Raw genomic sequence first — 24,502 nt, 5'->3', positions numbered from 1 at the left:
TCACAGTGTGGACGGACGCCAGGTTACGAAAGACCAAACAGAAAAATTGCAAAAGCTAAACACGAAATAGAAATGGAATTTAAAGCAAGTGAAGGGGGAAAAAAATTAAATTGCAGGAAAAAAATTAAAATATAATTGAAAACAGCAGAGAAAGAAGAGTGACTGACAGCACGATCAGAGCAGCGACCGTGTGTGTCCGTGTGTGTACAGTCACACACACGTTTGCTGCCTCCTACACACTTGTTCTCACCCTGACAGCTTGGCTGCTGTGGAGAGCAGAGGTCTTATTGGCCGCGTGCCCTGTAACGGGCATTTTGATTGGCTGTCGGGCCGGCTGCCACCGTGCCAGCTGAGAGAACACATTTGTATGTGTTTGTGTGATGAGTGTGTTTGTCATGGTGGGAGCAAACAACCAATGACAATTTTCACTCCTATCTACGTCTCTTTTTCCTCGCTCTTTCCTTTTGTTTTTGTTTTTTTAATGAAGAGTTTTTGACCTGTTTTTACCTTTTTTTTCTCCTACATCTTTTTTTATGTGATTATCATTGCAGAGCAGTGGTTTTATGCCTGGGGTTTGATAGATCTGAGGGGTAAAATGTATTCCCATTAAAGCTAAAAATCCGTCCATATGATGCGTGAACCGAGCAATCCAGGAGGATGTCTGCATCTGGATAAATTTTGATATATTCTTCTTATTTCACTTTGAGAAGTATTTGTGAAAATGGGTTACAAAGTTTCTAATTTGCTCCAGTTTGACCTTCCTAAAAAAGTATTACAGATCCAGGTTCAGACACGACAAGAGAGTCTTCTCTAACCAATCGTATAACTCCTTTGGCTGATGTTTCTGTTGGGGTTTTTCTGATAATATGCCTTAAACTTAAATCCTTAAAATATAAAGCATTCTGAACACCATGAAGCAAGGTTTTGTTCAAGTACTCCTACGACTCATGAGGAGCTGGATTTTTCCCCACAGTGGTCTATTTACAGTAAAGTGACGAGACAGACGGAAAACAAAGATAATTCCAAAAATGGTGATTCACTATCTGCGCCCAAAACGTCAGTGAATGGAAAATAACACAGAACTGGGGGGGTTGAATGATTAGGTGACTAGGAATCAGTGGTAGATGAAATCCTTGTAGACTCAGTAATGGTGGACATTAAAGAGACAAAAACCACATCTCTACGTCACTTTTATCCATAGGTGTGGTTTCCCATTGGTTCTTTTGTACCACTGGGTTCAGCAAAAGTACTTCTTGGGACTCACGTTTAGACGAAATGCAGGTATACCCCTATTTAAAATGGCTTGCTGGCTCTGAATATCTTCTGACGACAAGACTGCCTACTAGGGGTTGTCATATCATGATTTCTGTTTGATATAAAATTGTCATATCATAATATCATTGCTATAACAACGCCATGCTCCCGCTAAAAGTGGAAATGAAACTCGTATTTGGCGACTCAAGTCAAAAACACTGTTGAGTCTGTCAGGCTTCAAACGAGGGGATGCTAGCAGCTAGTGATGTGCAACCCAAATGTAAACAAATGACTCTATAGAGAGCCGCCATACTCGCTAGTTGCTCGCCGTATAACAGGAAGAGCAAACGGTGGATGGAAATTACTCGTGCGGTTAAATTGTGGAAAAGCAGGACTTTCATAAAGCTCAACTACAGCACCCCACAAAGAAAATATTTTTTAGTTTATTGTGTGACAGAATTATGCAGGCTCTCAATGAGATACAACACAGTAGGTATTGTAAAATAAGCTATTGTTAAGTATTGCTAATTTAAAGCTACCTAGCCTACTTTTATGCTTACATTTGTCTTATGATGTGTCACTGCTGTTGTTCTATAATGCTGCTGTTACATTACAATGTAGCTCATACATTGTTTCAGTAGATTCAAACTTGAAATGTGTCATCAATGCCAGTAGCTCATTGGAAAAGAAGGATGAACACACTGATGACATTTTTTTCTATATTGTCAGAAATATCATCATCTCAAACATATCTTGACACATCATCATATAATTTTGAGGCTATATCACCCACCCCACCGACGACCCACTATGCTGTGTTACAAACAGTTAATTAGATTAATTAATTGTGTTTGACTGTAAAAGTGTCAGTTGTGGTTAGGATAGTAAATACTGGACTTAACATGCTATGTATTTATTTATTTGCTTAAAAGTGACCAACACAAGAGAAAAAATACTTGATTGTTGAAGCATTTGAGTCTGGTCAAAGTCTGCCCTTGAGAACTAACAGGGTATCTGCAGTAACGCTGCACAGTGATTGTTTTTCCAACTACAAACTGCAAGAGACGAGTGATGGCGTCCTCTCCTGTCTATGCTCAAATTGATTACAAAAGTTGATATCTGTGCTAAAATGTAAGCACTTAGTTTTTACCCCACATAGCTGCAAGGCATAATGGGATTTTTTTCAGTGCATGCTTTCAAACTTAGAAAACATGACATTTATTTCTTCTTGGCTGTGTTACCCAGTCAGGGTAATGAGGTGAGAGCAGTTGTGGCTCGGGAGGTGGAGTAGGTTAATCGCGCTGAGGCCAAATGTAAAGTGCTTTTGGGTAATAAAGCTAGAAATAAACATAATCCTTGGATCCTTTAGGGACAAGTGCTGCTGTTTTGGATTCTGGACAGTCCAGGAATCAAACCGGCAGCCTTTCCCAAGTGTACAACTTCAAGATGTTTAATGGATGAGCACATTCTCTTTCTGCTGTTTGTCGTGTGCATCTGAAACTTGGAGGCTGTTGTTAATTACTTCATCAATTGATTATTTATAAAACCTCTTAATTAGCTGTCAGACAGCCAAATGGCTCAATACCAACTTCTTGTCATCTCTCATCGTTTTCTCTACCTTCCTCCTTAAACAAAGAACACTTTCTTCCTTTCTTGCTCGCTTGCTTTCATAGTTTTCCATAGCAGCACCATATTATATTCAAATCCCTTGAGTAACCAGCATCTAACATATCCTGCTACTGGGGAGACTTTTAACTACAGGGTTTTCTGGCACAAATTGGCTTAATTTTCTTTCATATTATTTCATTTCTCAGTCACAGCTTGGAAACAAAAGGTTTAGCAAAGCGATTTGGGTTAAAATACAACCTTGCCTGTCTGACAGAAAGCCTTGAAGGCTTCTCTCATGTGCCGCTGTTATAGTGCCAGTTGACACTTTGGATAAAGAGATGAGCTGTACTCAGCTGGGTCTTGCTTCACTCTCTGTAGGCTTTCAAAATCACAGCAAATGTGTAAAAATTGAAGAATTTGATTCTTTTTTAAGCATTAGAGAAATTGCTTGATCAGTAGGTGCACCTGATTCAAAATAAAATCCACTTTAGCTTCTAAATAACCTAGACAGAGTGAGTCCTCCCCTGTTTCTGCCTCTGTTATCTTGACCAGGCCTCTGCTTGTGTGCGAGTGTTTGCATTGAAGTGTGTTTTTTTTAATTTCCGTGTGTTTTCTGCATCTTTTCCCTGTCAGGACTCCGCGTTGGTCGAGGTGGTTCTCTCGCTAACGATCGCTGGCAGTCGGCAGCATGTGGCAGTAATTAAATCAAAGGAAATTGGTGAAAAGGAGTGAGGGGGGAAAAAAACGTCTGTGTGATGACTTTGCCAGAAAAAAAAAGAAAAGAAAAAGAAAACGTCCGGGTGGTTGAAAGGAAAATGGGCGGCTAATAAAATGAGTGTGGAAGAGACTCGTAAAGAGCCATCACCTGTGGAGAAATGTTTTTGTTCTCTGGCCTGAAAACCTGCACGCCAACACACATACGCAGACGCTTTGCGTGCACACATACAAACCACCTTGTTACTCACTTGCACAGATGGGGAAAGCACGCACTCAAACACACCTGAACTAATTTACATGCTATAGATAAGGAGGAAAGAGAGCATTTCTGAAAGGGCAGATATAGTCATTATTAACTTTCATTACTTAGTGTTGTAGCAGCGACGTTGAAAACATCATGTTCAAAGTTGAAAATGTAAAAGCTGACTTTGGGCCCTTCAGGCCAGGCAGGATTAAAGCATGAAATTGAATTTCTAAAGATCATTTATTCCAACAAGAACCCTGGAAACAGCTTCAGGGCACCACTCCCTCAGGTACCCAAATGCTCCAGATTTACTGCACAACAGTTGGTTCTGGTTGTGATTATTTGTAAAGTTGTTTGCATCTCAAAGTATGTTTCAACCGAGATGAGCCCTGCACACAGCTGACGCGCAGGAACCTTTAGGTCAGGTGGCGTTCTTCAGCCTTTTGTCTTCTAAAGGCGAAGATGAACATAATATCCAGTGTAGTAGCGCTCTTGAGATTAAGGAGTGTTTCTTTGAAGCGTGTTAATTTAAGAAGAGTGAGAAGAATGAGGTCGGATTGTAGATTAATGAGTGCCTCTTATCCGCTACAGTTTATTTCATTTTTATTCCTCTTCAGTCTTTTATCATTCCCACTCTCTTCTCTGATGAGTGACATGAAATGAAAAAAGATTGGTTTTTGAATTTAAAAGCAGGCAATTTATCACTTTTTCCCCCTCTACCTGCTTTTTGTCCAGTTTATAAAGCAATTTTTGGCTCAAATATCATTTTTCTGATGCTATATTGCCAATATAACTCAAACTGTTTTGAAGTTAGACCTGACAATATGAAAGACATTGCATATGGTAGCAAATTGTCAACCATAAGTTACCCTTTATGTCATTCACACATTGCATTATTGTCTATTTCCTCTAAATGAGGGCCATACCTTAGAAGAATAAAGATCATGTGGTCCTCAGTGAAACTTGAAACTACAGAGTGAGATCATGAACTCATCAGTAAAGTCTTTACTGGGGTCATGAATCCAGTGAGCAGTAGGATCATTTTCTTATAGATGTCTATAATAATCTGACACTTCTCGAGCTAGTTAAAATAATATAATTTAATGTGCTTCATTCTAAATCTGACAACAGTTTTTGATGCATATTTCTCTAGTGTGCCTGCCAGTCGATCAGATTGTAACCAAACTTTAACTTCATAACTTAAACTAAACTGATGGATCAGCAGGGGGGGGTTTGTAGTGTTACAAAAATAATAATGCTGATTTGAAAAAAAGAATAATTTAATGTTGAAAATGTCATGAAAGTCATTGCTTTGCTTAGAAAAGGATATGAAAATATGCGGTTTTCATCTGATAAATATTGGCGAGGATACACCACTGCCAGTGTGTGTGTGTGTGTGTGTGTGTGTGTGTGTGAGAGTGTGCACATGCAGTTATGGAGCCCTAGGTGCACAGAAAAGCCACAGTGCGATTTGTTATTTCCTTCCTCTGATGGGATTTCTCAACTCAAAGCTACACACACACACACACACACACACACACACACACAGACACTCAGTCCCAGACTTCTGGCTATTTCCTGTGTCAGGGGGGACATTATAAAGCCACATTATGTTCGCTATGAGCCTCCATATTCCCCCATCACTGAAATCATTCTGTGTGCGTGTGTGTGCGTGTACATGTGTGATGAGAAGAGCCTACTCAATTTGCTGGGAAAAAGATGTGAAAGGTTGCGATACACATGCACGCTCAGAGTATTAGTTTGATGCGTTTCAGAGACTCAGATCAGTACGGATCAAACGGATGAAACAGAAACAAATAAACCAAGCGCACGAGCAGCAGCATCGATCTTTGATCTAGACTGCACTGATTTATCAAGTCAGTCATCTTTCTCTGGCTTTTATTCGCCACTTTTGGGCCAAACAGTTTTGGGGACTACCTAGTAATTCCCTCCTTGCAAGGTCCCATAGAACTGCACACTTTCCTAGCATAATGGTTAGTTTGCATTTGTACAGCTAACAGAAACTCTAAGGTGATATAATCACTTCAATGTAACGTCATCTCTTGATGTGGTCTTTTTTTTTTCTTATCATCCTGGTTCAGCCTCTCAATTTTCTCTCTGCATTGCTTCACTGTGTGATTGATGCCCAGGAGTAGTCTGAGGGGGGCTGCTGGCAAAGATTTCTTCTGTTGCAAAGGCTCAGTAAAGCCTGAATTATACTCTTGGTTCATTTCTCTTTGTTTTGTTACATTTTTATGAGGATAGTTTTAAGAGTTATACTTGCTACAATTGGAAAAAGACTGAACAAGTATGGCTTGTTTGGAAGAGCTGCCACTAGAAAGCTTCTTTTCTCTAAAAAGAACATGGTAGCACAGTTTAGGTTTGTTAAGTTATATCTGAGCAAACCACAAGACTTTTTGAGCAATGTTCTTTGGACAGACGAGACCAAAGTGGCGATGTTTGGAAATAATGCACAGGAGCATGTTTGACGAAAACCAAACACAGCACAAACTGTCAGCACAGTGGTGGAGGGGTGAGGACGACCTGGGCACCTTGCAGTCATGAGGTCAACCAGCAACTCCTGTGTTTACCAAAGTATTCTAGAGTCAAACGTGAGGCCATCTGTCTGACAGCTAAAAACTGGGTCATGGAACAGGCCAAAGATCCCAGTCACAGCAGCAAGTCTGCAACAGAATAAAAAAGGAAAGAAGGTCCAGTCAGATCCAGACTTCAGTGAAATGCTGTGGCAGGACTTAAAGAGAGCTGTGAGTTAACAACTACCTGCAAACCACAATAAAGTGAAGAAATGTTTAAAAGAAGAGTGGCCCAAAAGTTCTCCACATTAATGTGAGAGACTGATAAACTCATTCAGAAAACAGTTTCTCCAAGATACTGCTGCTAAAGGTGGTTCTGCTCATTCATGGAGGGACTTGACTGAATAGAGTCCTTAAAAACTTTTTAACTGAACTATAGTTGCAACTCGCCTTCTTCAGTTAGTTTCCCTTTGTAGCTTCTAAACTATCAAAATTTGATGCATTTCATTGTTATTTGCCAGAGTAGAGCAGAAAAAACTTTGGATAACTGTTGGTCCAGTAAAACAGAGAGTTGAAGATGTGAACTCGGGCTGTGGGAACTATCAAGTTGCCAGGTGACTGCACATCACAGACGGGAAACTGACTGCAGACAGATTATCTCTCAAGAGACGGCCCCTTTATTGGGATAGATGGATGGAAAAAGAAGAGCATACCCTAAAATAGAATAGGTGCCATATATGTTGTACTATAGTTGCACACGCAGTCCAAACTAATATACATATAGACGAGATCCCTAAAAAACACACAGTCCTGGAGCTAATTCGGGGTAATTAGTGGTCAATTAAAGTGCTGTGACTTCACTGGCTGTCTGACTCTTTGATGTTGTGGCTCCTGGCGAGACCAGGCGCCATCTTGAATCCATTTACAGGCCGCAGTGTAAACATGCCACACAACTGGACCGCCTGCTTCGTCTTTTTCTCGTTTTCTGCTTCTTTTCTTTACTTTCCTTTTACTGATTTGTTTGTTTTTCTTTCATTCGCTGTTTCACTTTTTTCTTTCTTTCTGTTTGCGCAGATGCAGCTTCCCGAAGTCTCTCTGATATTTACTTTCATTTCTCCTCCTCTCGCTCTCTTTTTTCTTTCGCACTGTTTTTTTGTGATTCACGAAGGTTATTGGTACTATAACATGAATCATTTTAAAATTGAAACATTCAAGTAATCAGGTTTTAGGAAACCAGCGGGACTAGAAGTGAATAAAGGGATAAACATCCTTTGTTTTTCTTCTGATGGTGAAGCCTGATTCAGCAGCTTGATTCACCAACAGCTTTGGTGTAGAAAAAAAAAGGGTCAGAAACCAGTAAAAACCAGTGAAATAGCAATGTGTAGGTGCAGTGAAACTCTTGTAGCTGAAGCTGATGAGAAGAAGAGCTGCTAACTGGGTTACTGCTGAGGGAGAAAGCTGGTAAATAATAGATAAACAGTCTGCTGCCTGAGAGGAGAGGAGAATAGGTTTTCCATTAGAACCAATGGAAACTTCATTTGATGTATGAAAAGAAAAATGGCACAAATTTGTGCACGAGGAAGTCCTAAATCGCCTTTTTCCTCCTTGAAGTGTTGTTCTGAACACACACACATGCACACACATTTTCCTGTTCTCACATGGTCATATGCACACTTTTCTTCTTCTTCTTTTTTTTTAATGCAAAAAAATGTCCCAGCCGCTCACACTCACTCATGTGTCACACACCTCTCTCTTTGTCCGGCCCCCCAGTGTTTTCTGTCTGAGTAACTCGACCCCCCTTCAGTCACAGGTGCACCACACTAAAGCACACACACACATGCTGAGTCCACTTGTCTTCACATAGGGGGCTCTAATCAAGCCACAGGAAGCCTGAGCTCCACAGGGAGCATGTGAGAGTGTGTGTGTTACAAGTAAGTTGAAGAATGTGTTTCGGTCCGTGAAACTCACTGCGAGTGTGTGGAGACTCCGCATGTTTTCAATTACACCCAAGTATTTTTGCAGATGTGTGAGTGTGTGTGCTCTCTCTTTGTCATCCGTCTTTCTATCACTTGTTTTCTGTCTGTCTGTGGCTCTTTTATTTTAAACATTACTTAAGTTAAAGTTAAAAAAATATTTATGTGTCCATGCTTTATTTTAAGTGGTTATTTCTCATTCTTTCACTTGCATTTTGTCTTTTATTGTATCTTTTCATAGAATGTATATAAAAGATGACAAACCATAATGACATCACATACTTGTTTGTGAAGCCCTGTCTTGAAGCCGCAGTGCGAACCTTTTAGTTCCTGAATTGTAGTTTTATTTATGTTATATTTGGGCAATAGTGTGGAGTGTTATCAGCTAAAGCATAGACACAGATACCTGCTAATTAGCACTAAGTAACATACAAATAACACGCTAGTGACCAAAGCTGAAGCAGTTATCACCACAGCAAAGTTCCAGGATAGTGACTCCAGCTAGTGGCTGCAGCTGTCTGTGTCAACTTACACCTGTCAGTATGGTGCCCATGCTGCTAACTTTAAGTATTAATAAAGTTTTAGCATGTTATTTATTAAATAATTCATTCCAGTACACCTATTACAAACAGCACAATTAGCTATAGAGAGATAAACCTTTTTGAAAGTTGAAAGTTGTAAATGGACATTTGAGCTTGGCAGTCTGCAGGGACTGACTCTTTTTTGGAGCCAGCCTCAAGTGGCCACTAGAGGCACTGCAGATTTTTTTTCCATTTCCTCCCTTGGCTTCATTTTCCAACTCACTCGACCCCCTACTGCTTGATAGTATTTCTTAATCTCCCTCTTTATTTCACTTTCTTTGAATTTGTGCATTTTCTTTCCAATGCTCTCTCTTTCCTTTCTCCCGCTCACTTCTTCTTCATCATATGGAGTCAATTAGGCGGCCAGAGTGTGTGTGCGTTTGTGTGTGTGTGTGCGTACATCTGGTTCACATTAGTGCAATTGCAGGTTGGTAGAATAAAGGGCTCGGCTCGGAGGTGTGGGTGGGATTTCCTTCCGCTTTCTCTCTCTCTCTCTCACGCACACACACACACACGCACAGTTTTTCCCTCCATGTGTTTTGAATCAGGAACATAATTAACCTTCAGAGGATTCCGAGGCCGCAGCTCAGATCTCCGCTATAAAAATACATCTAAAAAACAGAAACACCCCCCGTCTCACTAAAAAATAAAATGTTTGATCCGTCTGCGGTGCATTTGATTTGCTTTCCCACGTGTGCCTCCGGATGGCCTCAGAGTGTGGCGGCGCAAACGGTAAATTAAGGGGGGGGGAAGAGAACATCTACAGGTGGAAGGGGGAGGGCTAGAGGACCGCTTTACTTTGCTAGGAATAAAGCTAATACTATAATATGTAAAAAAACAAATCACCTTTGGGAAATGTTCAACATGGTCAGTGATTTCACTGATCATTCAGATTATTTGTATTGTTTTCCTTTTGTTTGGAGCCTTTGCAGCGTATCTCCTCCGTTTCTGCTTCCTGCAGTGTTAAACTGTTTGTGTGAAGGTGAATAAAGACGAGATGAAAGTGAAACCAGCCTGTTAGAAATGAGAGAGGCAGAGGACAGTGAGGAGGAGGGGGAGGGGGAGAGGGAAACAAAGAGAGAAAAAAACTGGAAAGGCACAGGTGCAGCCGACTGTGTGTGTGTTTGTGCGAGAGAGAGAGTGAGTTTGTGTGTGTGTGTGTGTGTGTGTGTGTGTGTGTGTGTCTGTCAAGAGGTTTCGTGACTGCTCCTTTGAGTGTTCACATTCCAGCACATCTGCTTTGGATGAAGCGTGGTAAACTCTCTGTGTGTGTGTCTGTGTGTGTGTGTGTGTGTGTGTGTGTGTGTGTGTCTGTGTGTGTGTGTGTGTGTCTGTGTGTGTGTGTGTGAGAGAGCGAGAGAGAGAGGGGGATAGATGGATACTGAGAGGCAGAGAGAGAGAGGACAGAAAAGCCGGGAATTTTTTTCCATTTTTTTAACTTGTGCAGTAGAAACACGATGTTGACCCTTTGACAGCAACAGGCAAAGCTCTTTTATTATGGCTGAACAACATAAATAAGTCTGTGGTGTACTTTTACCATCACTTACACAAAATAGTTTCAATAATTTTGAAAAGAAGTCCTGTTCCATAGGTGTGAGTGTGAGTCTGTCTCTCTGTGTTAGCCCTGGCAATCTGTCCAGGATGTATCCCGCCTTTCACCCTACTATACCTGGCTCCATCAACAACCACTGCACTAGACAGGTTGTACTAATATCATATTCATATAACAATATCTTTCTGCACATCTCGCCTTATACTATAATTTTAATTACAAACAACAGTTACAGTGTTGGATCAGGAAAAGGAAATATACGGTACATCCAGGGCACAAAATAGGTGGCAACTTTTCTTTTTCTGGTGCTTCCACTGTCTTAGTGTGAACAATTCACACCGTCGCATGTTGACACCCACATAGGTGTTTTCACTCTTTTGGACTTGGACACACAACAAAACTTATGCCAGGCGTATCCATGCAGTAATATCTTTTTTAGGTTGGAGATTGTGGTCGTGGTTAAAAGAAACCACCAATGACTGGGGATGTGTTATGGTTCAACACTTTAACGCATCCATCAACCCAAGTATCTGTGGCTCAAATCCAAAGCTGTGAAGAACTCACATATAAATTGCAATGAAAATGTTTGCATTTAAGGTCCTCAGAGGATAAATTCTAAGGATTTGTGGCCTTACTGCCACCGTGACAGATATCTCGACATCTGCTTGACAGATTGGTACAAATTTTTCTGCATGCTTTTATGATCCCCAGATGATGTCTTGTTGATTTTGGTGATTTTCTGACTTTTTTGTATTGTGTCATTGGAAAGTCAAAGTGAAACATAAACTTAAGGTTACTTTATTTTCTCTTATATAAGAAAACTCTTTGGATTGAGAAGCTGCTGCATCAAAACCAAACAACACCAAACACCACATCGAAAGATCAAAAATTAAGTTTAACTGACAGATGAATGCTTTGAACAGTCACAGTTGCACAAGTTAGCATATGCCCCATATAAAGGCAGTAGTAGCTCAAGTTACTTGATAAAAGCTCAGGCTTCCAATCCCCTGCTCAGTTTGAAAATTAGTGTTGGGTGTTTTTAGTGAGGTCCTTACAATATAATAAATTATTGTCATGAAGTCAGTTTGCATTTGTTCTCCATTTTAGTTTAATTTTAGATATAGTTTGTGTGCTAATTAGCAAATATTGGCATGCTAATATGCTTAAATGAGATAGTGAACATGGTAAACAGCATACATGCTAGTCCTCTGTGAGGTAGAAGGAGGAAGTTTATGCAATTAATGAATCTTCAACAAGAGATGATGAGAGCATGATGTTTTGGTTACGTTCTGGTAACTTTCTTTAGAAGTACAACTCAACCTTGGTGCTGGCCTTGAAAGAGGGTGTGCTGTCTGAGTTTCCCACTAGTTATCAAAATGTGATTGTGAAGCAGGAGAAGCTCCTTCTCCTCTTCTTTTTCAGTCAGAGCAGAGGCTGACACAGGGAGGCTGAACAGATGCTCCCCACATTTGGAGACAATAACTGGGAGAAGAAGCATCAAACACTGAACAAAGACAAAAGAGCCTCCTGCTTCTTTCTTTCTTTACCATCCTTGCATTTTTCTCTCTTTTGTTTCCGTTTACTGTCTTTTTATCGGCTTCCAACTTTTTGCATTTCATTCTCTTCTATTTGTTGTTTCTTCACTCGCTCTTTCTCACAAAATCCTCCAGGGCCCAACAGCATTTCCATCTCTGTCAACAAGTTCTAACTGGAGAAAGAAATGTTTCCTACATGATCATTATGTAACATTTTCACTTTATTTCTTCTTTTAAATGTATTTAGTCTCTTTATATGGATTTTTTATTTTATTATTTATTATTTTCCTTATTATTTCCTTAATATATTATTATCTTATAAATAGAACTGAAATGATCCTTTAATCAGCTAGTTGAATGAAACATGAATATATTAACATTTCACATTTCAATTTGCCATCTTTTGCCAATTTTTTTTCCTTAAATGTCGATTAGCCTAAAAAATTCAGTCTCAAGTCGTCACTTACGTTTGCCACTTTTATTTTAAAAGAAACAGAGCTCTTGCAAATTTTATTTTGACAGGGAGTCAAACTGAGGCTCATCTAGAAGTGCTGTAGTACTGGTTGGTTATTTATATACATGTCAAAATGGCTCCAGTTGGCTTTAACACATAGAACTTTAATTCAAAATTTATAACCTCAGTGACACCAGAATCAGTGGGCAGTAACTACATTTTTATTGTAGTGCTAATGTGACATGTAACTGGAATAAAATCTACACTTTCACTTTCAGTCGTTTCTCCACGCATGCTTCACATGTAGGCCTTACACCTGAAGTATGTTTGCAGAATGAGGATTAAACTGAATGTTGAAGCGAAGCAGGACTTGTCAACACATCGTGTGAACTTTGCTAATTTTGAGTTAAAATGTGGTTTAGCTTGTCTTTCTTCCTACCTTTGGTTCAGGTCAGTGAGTTACACAGCTGTTTTGCTCTGAGTACATTTTCAGTGTGTGTGTGTGTGTGTGTGTGTGTGTGTGTATGTGTTGTCAGCGCCATGAGGAATCGGTTTTCAGTGGAATGTGTCTTTATTCTCTCATGTTTTTGCCGGGGGCTTTGCAGAACAAAGCTTTGATGAATTCTGTGATGTTTCATGTTCTGTGAAGATTCTCCGAACCCGTCGGGCGTTACACAACCGCTTCTACTGAATTCTGTCGGGGGTTCTACTGATCAGCACTTTAAACATCTGGCTCTGCTGGTTTGTATTAGGAGGAGCTGTCATTGTTCTCTCATAGAACATGGCATGATCAAATGGTTTTTATTATGGTTCTGCGTAGAATATTGGTTCTACTGGTTTATGCCAGTAGGTTGATTGCGTCTCTAGTATCGCACAGGAAACTGTGATAAAGAAACACTTAAAAAACTGGTTAGATTAAGTGTAGATTTAGTTACACCATATACTTGTTTCTGTGTTTTTTTTCATTGTGCACCACTGAATGTGTTGTGTCTCTCTGCATGGAGAACTGTTTGTCCTGATTTGTGTCAGCCCTGTCTACTAAATATGTTGTTGCCAGAGAACTAAAGTACATTTTCAATTAGTTTTTAAGAGAATCAGATTTTCTCCCAGATTTCATCTCATGAATATAATCAACCTTTATTCTCTTGCTTTTCTACAGAAATTCCTTTTCAGTCATCTCTCTAGTGCGGTAGCAGTTGTTAACATGATTTCTCAAAAATGGAGGAGATGCTTCTAATGTGAAAAAATGTGAAAGGGTCTGTACAAAACAAAGTTAAAATAAACCTTAAAAGTAAAGAAGACAATATTAGTACACTGAGTGAGAAACAAACTGGTCCCACACATTAATCAAACCTCATTTTCTCAGGTGAAAGTCTTGTGACTCATGCTTCTGCTAACCCTCGCCAGCGTGCTTATCCTGAATGTTTTGGTTGTTTTAATTGTATGTTTGTCCAAACCAAAAAAAAAAACCCAAAACATGATTGAAAATGCTTAGTTTTAAAGGAACATAATTTTTAGGAGACAGGATTGTGTTTTTTTCAGGTAGTAGCAGATAGTGACCTGTTTTACTAAAATAGTTAACTTTTGTGCGGCTTTGGTGTTGGATTTGGTAAGAAACTGATTACATTGGTTTCTGTGGATCTTTTAAAATGTTATTTTGAGTGGTTCCTGTTTTTTGTGTATCTCTCTTACATTTCCATGGTGATACACATCTCAGTTTTACAGACATTATTTGGTTCATGTCCATGTTTAATGTTTTTTTTTAATCACGTATGTCAGCAAAGGTTGCTAATTCCCTGGCACCTCTTGCCTTGCGTTTCCAACAACCTGACAAGGCCGCTGTTGAAACCAACAACAATGAGTCCAGTGAGTGTCTTGCCTTTGACTGTCATGGACTCCAACTCCATTGTCGTGCATTTGGTGCTGTGGACCTTGTTCTTTCCCAACCTCACCCACGCTGCTGTTTGCAGGAAATGCAGCTACCTCTTCCACTGTCATTGGAGTTACTCAGTGTAAAGGCAGCACATCATTGTGCCATTATTATTATTGTCACAAAGTATGTAGGTTGTTCCAGTTCTGTGTGAAACACTGATATTCAAGCAGTGATGCTCCAGTGGGATTTTTTTTAATCGCTAACAGGACTGTCAGCAGGTTTCCTAAACAGCTCTTTTCTGTCATGCCACAGCAAACTTTGAACCATTTCCATTTTTTTTCTATTGTGGTCCAGATAATTGATTTTGTAGTGTTTGTCTTTCTCTTACACAGAGCCCAGGGTGACTGGTTTCTACTTTATACCAAAGCACAACAGTTATTTTCCATACCTGCTTCTACTGGAGCAGAATAAGTATTTGAATTGTGGGAATATCCCCCAGTTTACATAATAGTGGTTTAAAAAAAGCTCCAAATGAAGGTTATTGATGGGATGCAAACTGTTTTTGTTGTGGTTGGCATTATTTTCTGTGGTTTGTGGTCAGTAAAATTACAAAACAGTTGAGGCTTTCTCTCATTGGCTCAAGGTCTGCTGGTTAACTGTGGGAATACTGATGCTTCTGTGTGTGTGTCTGTGTGTGTGTGACTGCAGGAAGTGAGGTTGTTATTGTGTCCCTCTGCATTCTTCAGACTTAAACGCACTCTGCACCTGTTGCTGTCTGTCTCTAACACACACACAGACATACAGTACAAATCACATTCTTTCGTCACCAGTCTAACAGCAGTATTCAATGGGAAAATATGCCTGCACCGCATGAGACATAAATCTGAATATTTTCAGCAGGAACGACACAAGCATGCGTGTTTGAGTGTGTGTTTCTGTTTGTGTATGTGTGTGTGTGTTCTTGCACAGGCTTTGGGTCAATAAATGTGGTTTTATGATTAGAGCACATACTCTGTTCTCAGAGGGGAAGAGGAGGAGGAAGAGGAAGTTTAAGGGGATTTTAGTTTAGCTCTAATGACATCCACAGATTCTGTGTGTGTGTGTGTGTGTGTGTGTGTGTGTGTGTGTGTGTGTGTGTGTGTGTGTGTGTGTGTGTGTGTGTGTGTGTGTGTGTGTGTCTTTGTGTATGTGTGGACTGGGGGATTTGGGTGCTTAAAGTCATGCAAGGTGCATTGTGGGAAGGTACAGACCTCTCCTAGCTGACTTAGCAGCTTCTATCTGTGTGCTCGAGCTTGTGTATTTGGAAGTTTGTTAGTGTGTGTGTGTGTGTGTGTGTGTGTGTGTGTGTGTGTGTGTGGTTGTTCATGGGTGGGTGTTTCCTGACCCCAGCATTTGATTCCCACAGTTCCCAGTGCTCTTCTGACATCCTGACTGTCACGCTGTTCATCGCTGTGTTGCAGTCTTTCTGTAACTATTTTCTTTCATGAAGTTAAAAACGTTTACTTTGTTTTTACTTTTACACCAATCACATTTCACATAGTTTTAGGTCATTAACTACAAGATATGCATGCTTGTGTGTATAATATTGGTCAATACTGTCAAATGCATGCTGTGTGACTTTGGAAGTCATTCTTCTACTACTTCTCACAGTCTGGTTCAAAGTCTTGACCCTTATGTAACCATTATGTGGTGATATAGTGAATAAACATTTTGCAGTGTATGATCTCATTATTATTATTACTTGCCTGGTTATTTATTCTATTTTTCATTTAGCTTCATAGTTATTTTTTATGTTAAATAATTGCAGAAACAGTAAAAGCTAAACTCAGCACATGGAGCTGCAGTCTGGATCAATGCTGGACAAAACTCGACTGTTTAAATTCAGTAAATGTTTTTTTTGTTTTGTTTTGCTGAGTTTTTTTTATGTCATTTACAAACATTATTAAAATTTTAGCCATCAATATTGTCACAAATGGCAGTTATGATAAGGAACCAGTGTTTAAAGAACAGGTTTAAAATAGGTGGTTGCTACGTGTAAGGTAAATCAAGCTTTACCTGCTGGAATCATTCCTGCTGTTTGTCCTAGACGTTAAGAGATTTTTCCTAAATGATGTGGAACAGATCTTCTGTCTTCTGGCTTCCAAGGTTTCTCTGAAGCTAATTTGAGGATTTAGCAGTGTAAGTTAAGCCAATTAAATGGACCTCCGAAGAAGAAATTCTGTACTTAAGACTGTAGCCACTTTAGTTGACAAGCTCAGACTCATAAAGTCACCCAGCAGCAAAGCTTGAGACAAACTTTTTTTTAAATTTCTCTGAACAAGGGCTTTGGGATTAAATATCAATCACTTTCAGTAAAATCACTTGTTTATTTGTTTTTTTATTTGTTTGTTTGTTTGTTTAGTCTTTGCTTTACTGTTACTTTATATGTTGTTTGTTTAATTTAAGGCTAAAAGAAAATTAAATCAATGAGAGGTAAAATTTGAGGGGGTAGGGACTAATAAGTGTATACTTCTGCCTACTCCCTTTCAAACAAAAGAATGGAATTATATTTTGTAATGATTGTGAATGCACATGTTTGAAATAAAAATGAACTGAACTGAACTGAATTATTAATCAATTAAAAAATCAATAATTTCTAAACTATTCAGTCATTGCAGGATGCGGTGACTCGAAGTGTAGTTGCATTTCTAGGGAGGTGCATATCAGGTTATCAGGTTATCAGCGTATTGTTAAAAAGGGTTTATGGTTACGTTGTAAAATATGACGTAGATTCCCCATCCACATGCAATCAGTGGGGTTAGGTAAACTGGTCATTCTAAATTGCCCACAGGTGTGAATGTGAGTGCGACTGGTTGTCCTGCTACTGGGCAACCTGTCCAATTCAATTAATAAAACTCAGCGGAAGTAAGTGGACTAAATTTAAGAGCTTGTATTTATACCTGGTGGGCAAAACAACTGCAGGTGTATTGATCGATCGAGAACCAATAAACCAAAAATAAAGAATAACTGTGCCCTCAAAATCCTGATGTGTTGCCATTAAGCATTATACTATGCAGAATGTATGCAACTATAACACCTCACGAAACATTTCTCATTGTCTTATACGCTCAACTGAAATGATGTTTCTCTGATACAGGGTCTCCAAAGACCTGTGTAAAGGAGATATTCTGGGTAACCAGAAATCCCACAGGCCCAGGGAGAAGCTTGCATAAACACACGCCTCAAAGACTCGAGCAGTCTGAGTGGTTGTTTCGACTTCTGTAAGGATACAGGTTCCTCAGGGAGATGAAAATGTACTCCAAACAATGAACTACAAACACTCCCATGAACCCCAGAGAAGTATGACTCCAGCCTTAGCTGCGATGTTGGATCAAATCAGAAGGAAAAGAAGTACACTTCAAACCACAAAGGTCAAAACACGTTGAGCGTAGCTGATGTTTTGAAACACAAAGTCCACATCGTGGATGAAATGAGACAAATACCCCCAGTTTGTGTTTTTGATTAACCTGCTGCAAGGCCATCTCGACCTCAACTGATCCCTGAGAACCAGAGACGCTCACTTGTATGTACAGAGGTTAATCAAAAAAGGGAAACACACTAAGGGGAAACCTCTTTCTCTCCTCAGAGTCGGGTAGGCGTTGCAAAAATTTGACCCATTTGTTAGTTTCTTGGTTCTCCGCAAAGACTGTTCACCTGCAGGAGTGCAGAGGACCTAGGATGGACTAGGTAGAAGAAATAAGAAGCTTTCCCAAACTAGCAATCCTTCAGTGACGTGAGAGAAAAAAATCATGAGGTTTTTGTTTAAAAGAAACTGTTTTAATCTGTTTTCTGTTTTTAATAATTTCTCTCGGGGAGTGTGGGAAGTGAGATGATGTTTTTTTATAATGCCCCCAAGTGTTTTTGTTTCATCTCTCTCTTTTTATTCCTTCTGTGTTTTATCATCACATTTGGTTTTTACCACATCTGTGCTCCATCCATATGCAAATACTCTAAAGTTAACAAAGCAACCCGTGTCTTTGGTTGGGGATCGAGGTAGATTAGGTGTAGCTGCAGAGTGAGGTTTTTCATTTTAATGGGAATCAACGAGAGAAAGACAAAGGGAGAAGAGCGTTTTCAACAGCTGTTCCAGTTTTTGCGTCATGCAGCGCAAGCTAGCGTAATGGCTGAGTGTTCGCACGCTATGCACACACACACACACACACACACACACACAAAGGCATGCTGTGGGGACCCCCAGCTGATAGTATGACCAAACTCAGACGCTATGTTGCTGAGGAAGAGCGTCACCTGTTTGAATGATGACAGGCTGCTGGTTGTGCTTGCAGTCTCTCATGCTGCTGCATGTTTGCTGCATGACTGCTGCTACTGGTGCTCCTCTCCCTCTGAGAGGAGACGCTCAGAAAACCACTGATTTGGTTGTTTAAGAGGATAACTGACTGAAAATCTGTGTTGGACTCTGCAGATAGTTAACATCATTGACACTATAGTTTTAAGGTATTGATTGACAGATCTTAAAGTTAGGATATTTTTTTAAAACAATGTAAATAATATAACCATAAAACTTCTGCAGTTGATTACTTACATTAAAATTATTATTTTTAAATTAAAATAATTGTTATTTACCCTGTTTTTGCTTTCTAAATATGTGCCAATTGGTATCCTTACTATACTACTATAAATCTAACCGTTAGATAAAGAGAAGTCTGTGTTCAAATTCTTTAGTTTTGTTGCTTTGTTAAGTTTTTAATAAAGTTTTTAAAGTCTTGTTGAGCTTCATAAGTTAGAAAATGCCATTAACACCCCCAAAAAGGAATAACATATTCTATAAATGTGGTTCTGAATGACATATGACTAAAACCCTGTGTAAAATAAATAAATGAATACAAAAATCATAATCTAGAAAATTAGTTTAAATTAAAAGATTGGAGTTTTCTGGTTCCTAGTATAATAAAAAAAATACATTTTAAAAAATATGGCTTCAAAGCTATGAATGATAAAATTAACCTGGTTTACTGGTTTAAAAATAAGATCATACCTCGATCATACTTCTTCTGTAATTGATTTGAAACATTGGAACAATTATCAGTAATCATCTTTTTTGTTTGTTTTATGCTACAAGTTGTCTTAAATTATAGGTTATATCTAATTAAAACTTAATTCAATAATAAAATGAACACCTGAATGTGTCTTTCCTTAGTCTGAAAGAAAATGCTGATTCAAAATGATCAAGAATTTGAAAAAGAAAAAAGTTTTAAATTATGCTCTTTTTCTAGCATAATGATAACATGATGAATGGAAAACATATCCTATTTTATATTTTGGATGCATAAAATATGTAATCTATATATAATGTGTTACATGTTTTTTTTAATGAATCCTGCACAAAGCAAACCTAAAACAGACCTGTATTGTTCAGAAACCAATATTCATGTAATTTACACTAAGTTTCCAGAACAGCTTCCATATTTTTTCCCCCAGTTTAACAATCACAGCCAAAGACCCACAGCAGCCCAGGAAGCTGTGTTCATTCAATCAGATATTCCAGGGTGATGTTTTAGTGAAGGAGGGAAGTGTCAGTCATCTGTTACAACCTCCTGGAAATGATGTCTGAGAAGAACTCCTGCTGAGCCTCGGTGAGGAAAAATGAGAGAATGGAAGGTTTGATTCGTGACGTCGTGTGTTTCTGTTTGTTGCAGGTGTACGCTCCGTCTGCCAGCACAGCCGACTACAACAGGGACTCACCGGGTTATCCCTCCTCCAAACCTCCCAGTGCTGGCTTCCCAAGCTCTTTCTTTATGCCAGGTAATCACATTCACACACACATACACAAGGTCTGTCCTTCGTCAAACCTCCCACCACCACATTCCCAAGCTCACTGTGGATACTGGATAGCTGACAAAATGAGCCGAAGGCTCCCTGAACTGGAAGTTGTTCTCACCAAAATCAGCCAAAGAACTGAGTCATACATTTAGTTATTTATTATCACAGCCACCCAGAGAAGGTCTTCATAGTTTGCAGGACACAGCGGTGATGTCAACATCACTGATGCTGTTTGCTAACTTACTTGCAGTGGCAAGGGTAGCTGTGCTCTTCATTTTAATTTTAGCTCATGTGTCTATCTACTCTTTGGTCACTCTGGTCTCAAACGCGGATGGAATATCAAACAACGACACTCGCCTGTACATATTTCTATAAGGATTCCAGTTGCAGTGCGAGGACAAGTAATGTTATGATTTATAGAACCGAATAGTGCAAATAAAAACAAAAATACAAATTTTAAATTCTCTAAAAATACACTGGACAACTTAAAGATCAAAGACTCAACTCCATAATAAATACAGGTTGGAAACTTTCATGGATTAGGTTGTAGCCACTGATGTGACTTTGTGCAAACATTTCATTTGTGACCTTTTAAATTAAAACATGAATTGTCCTGGCAAAGTCTGCGATTTTCACATGTCCGAGCAATTTAGTGTTGACACAGGTTGGATCAGCAGCTTCTGCAGGTGGTTGGTTGGTTTGGTTCACCTGGAACATTGGTTCCATTTAATTGCTTTGATTTTATGGAACACTAGCCCAACAAACAAGTGAGTCATGTAGATATACTACAGTATAATATAAGGTGCAGGTGCTTGTCATTGATTGGATAACTAAAACTACTGGCTCTGTTAGAGTAGTTTTTAATGATTCAAAATTTAAAAAAAAAACTTTTACTTGGGCTTAACACAGCACCTCAGCTCATCCTGTGTGAAACCAGCTGTTTGAACACCCCACTTCTTTTAAAACTAACTCTTTAAGCAGACTTTCTTGTGAATGTCTCCGCGGTGTAAGCAAAAGTTCTGAACAGCAGGTGTGCTCACAGCCAGAGCTATGCCTAAGATGAATATATTATAGTTAGCCACTTTTATTACATCATTCAGAGCCAAGAATAGAAAAAAACTCTGAAAAAGATCATTTGGAGCAGGCTGAAGCCTGTGCTCTGGCTCCCAGGGATTACTTATACATACACTGACCTCGTTATCTGAAACTTTGGCCATGTATAATATGCGCATACACTTCTGTAGCAGAGAAAATAAATAAAAGAATAACAGGTCTACTTTAGTATCTCTTTGAAGAGACTGGTTTAAAAATAAAGGCCATTATCTCTGCGTTATACCCCTCCTTTTAGAGTGTTTGGTCCTGTTTTGATTAAACAAATTTGTCTGCTTTTCAACTATAGATGGAAACTGCTTTGACAATTTTAAATTCTCATTTCCCCCCGACTCTCCTCTTTTCTCTCTGCTGGGTGTCTGTCATGTGAATACAGTACATACACTCCCAGCTAATTTCACAAGGTGGACATGGTCCCAGAAATCAGGTTTGTCCTGCACACATCCGTGTTAACCGGGTTATTCTTAAATTCTTAATGTGAGGAAGGAGACCAGGTGTCCCATTTATATGAATGTTTTCTGAAATCAGGTTACTGCACAAAGTGGGTCAGATTGCTGAACTGCATGTAGACACTGTTGAGTGTCTGGAAGGTTTGACAGCAGAGAGAAACCTCACTGTGTTTTCACCTTGTTTTCTTACACAGGAGATTACCTTGCCAGAAACCTGCACATCACATGTACCTCCCCTAAAGTTCATTAATATATATCAATTTATTTGATCAATTGAAATTTTGTTTTACTATAGTGGGAAAAAATACCTAAATCATGCAATCACTGTTTCACTTTTACAGTCAAACACGTGAATAATGGCAGCAGCAGCTGATGACCTCAAAACAAGATAATAAATTGGTAAAATAGACACATTAGTTCAGTAGCATGAAAAATTTAACTTTACTCTCCGTGAAATCAGTGTCTCTGACTATAAGATCCTTTCAAATATCAGAAATTGTGTGGTACTTCTCTCATTCCCATGATTAGGTCTTCTAGACAAGCTGCAATTTAAAAATAAAAAGTTTCCCATTAAAAAAAAAAAAAAAGCTTCAAACCTAAATTGACTTACACTTGGCCAGTCTTCCCTTGAGGTTGATCCCCTTGTGCACGTCTGGGCCTCTGCGGCCCAAGTGACAGAGCATGTCCTCTACTAACTGGAAGCCCCTCGGTCGATTCAAACTTCCTCTGGTCCATAGTTGAACTGAAAATCCAGTTGCAATATTAAGTTTATTTACACGGTTACTTGCACCAAAGAGAATAAGGTTAAAGGCTGTGTGGGTGGGTGGTCAGATTGTCTGTGGAGGTTGAAGCTAGAATGTCTTTCTGGTATTATTTCTGATGAGGAGAAGGAAGCCAGGAACCGGGAGTAGTTGGGAGGTCACTGGCAGATAGTTGAAGCCAGTTGAGGCTAGTGGTGTGGAAAGCTGAGGGGCAAATGGATCCTAAGGATGAATAATATCAGTTGAGGGGAAACTGAGACAGCACTCAGATGGAAAGATTATAGCAAAAAAGCTACTGAAATGCTCAAACTAGAGTGATATTAACTGAGTCTACGATCTGGCAGAAGATTAGTGTCTATAAATCTGGAGCTGTAGTAGCTGATTGGAGAATTAGAAGAACCAGCACATAGGCACCCTTGAAGACACTCCTGTAATGGCATAGATAGAGAAAGTTAGTGGGAGAATGTTATTTTATGACTTTTTTTTTAGTGGTGCATTTGTAGGTCTTGCACAAAAGCCCTTAGTTACAAGGAAAAAAGCATGCAGCTTTCACAATAAAAGTATTTTTGTTTTTAAAACTGTTTAAAACTTCTGTCTTAAGGTTTTGTAAAAAGAACAAAACAAAATAAATTTTTCTAACTTCCTTGTCTTCCTTTCTGTATCGCCTTTATCAGATGGTCACCATAGCGGCGACCCCTGGAGCAGCAGTAGCAGCAGTATGAGCCAGCAAGGTTACCACGGCAGCATGCTAGGTGGCGGGAATTCAGCCCACGGCGCTGCTCAGAGCTCCTCCTACTGCGGGATTCACCCTCACGACAGACTGGTGAGCAGAACTGTCCGTCACACGGTGTCTGAACATGGACACAACATGGAGAATGTGCTTCTTTACTGATTTTGTTTTCTGAAGCTGCATTGCACAGTGGGGCCATCCAGCTAACAGCTAAATCCAGTAAGCAACCCTAGAATGTAGATTTTTATTCTACTACCTACATTCTGCAGGAAAATTAAATTCAACTGGTAGATTCAAATGAAATAAGACAACCCTGAAAAAGATTCATTCAAGCTTGCATGTCTTTGGTGAACACTTAAAAAGGAAAAAGGAAATATTGAGTCATTAGTTGGCATCTGGATGGTGGCTCTTGGACATTTATACAGAAAACTACATGGAACAAAAACTTAAAGCCACTGTAACTGAAACTATAATGACCAAAATTACAATTATGGTTACAATCCTGTTAGTCATAGATTTATAATCAACAAAATCCATTAATGAAATAAATCTATCAGTAGTGATTAATATATTAAAGACCGCTGGCTCTCTGCAGAATGAATTCAACATGCTGTGTTTTTCCAGTTATTGTTAGTTGGCTATATTGTGCTTTACTGGAAGTGCACATTTGCAGATCTGGACACATGAGAAAGATTAATAAATTCTACACATATGTGAAGCCATAAAGCTGTCAAGTGTCATTAGATAGTAATTCTTTTATTTCAGTTCTAGTGCTGTAATTATCCAGAGCGCAGGCTTCATGTTTGTAACCACTTCCTTCTGTTTTTTATTTTATTCTAATGTAATCTTTCCGGTTTCGTAGCAGTTTTCATATTAAAGGTTCATTTTTTTCCATCCGTCTCTTCGCAGAGCTACCCGTCTCACTCGTCTGCAGATATCAACTCCAGCCTTCCTCCCATGTCCAGCTTCCACAGAGGGGGAGGTGGTGGGGGCGGGGCAAATCACTACAGCACCGCCTCTTGCACTGCCCCTACCAACGGAACAGACAGCATCATGGGTAAGATGCCTGTGTAAAGAAATTACAAGGTCACTGTTAGCGTTAAATAATACTTGAAGGCAATCACGTCTCTCCTGATCACTCAGTGAACATTTCAAATCTTTAATTTTACGAGCTTTAATCCGTAAAGACATTATCCAATACTGTTGCTTGGTGATCAACACAGCAAACACCGTTAGCTGATGGGAATAAGCATCCTTTCCCATAGTGATTGTGATATTCCAAATCTCTTGATCTAATGAATGATTCT

General features: G+C 39.3%; 1 protein-coding gene across 9 annotated transcripts in view; it reads left to right on the top strand.

The window, feature by feature from the left end:
- LOC134618721 (transcription factor 4-like) overlaps nucleotides 1-24,502 on the top strand; it is a 235,360-nt gene that overhangs the window by 170,730 nt on the left and 40,128 nt on the right. For all 9 annotated transcript variants that reach the window (XM_063464252.1, XM_063464251.1, XM_063464248.1 and 6 more), the window contains 3 exons: nucleotides 20,022-20,127; nucleotides 23,140-23,288; nucleotides 24,105-24,252. In XM_063464252.1, the coding sequence (XP_063320322.1) occupies nucleotides 20,022-20,127; nucleotides 23,140-23,288; nucleotides 24,105-24,252 (403 nt within the window). The remainder of the gene's footprint in view (nucleotides 1-20,021; nucleotides 20,128-23,139; nucleotides 23,289-24,104; nucleotides 24,253-24,502) is intronic.

Source organism: Pelmatolapia mariae, linkage group LG20 (assembly GCF_036321145.2).
Source record: "Pelmatolapia mariae isolate MD_Pm_ZW linkage group LG20, Pm_UMD_F_2, whole genome shotgun sequence".
NCBI classification, from domain to species: domain Eukaryota; kingdom Metazoa; phylum Chordata; class Actinopteri; order Cichliformes; family Cichlidae; genus Pelmatolapia; species Pelmatolapia mariae.
This window is presented reverse-complemented; position numbering and strand designations above follow the sequence as displayed.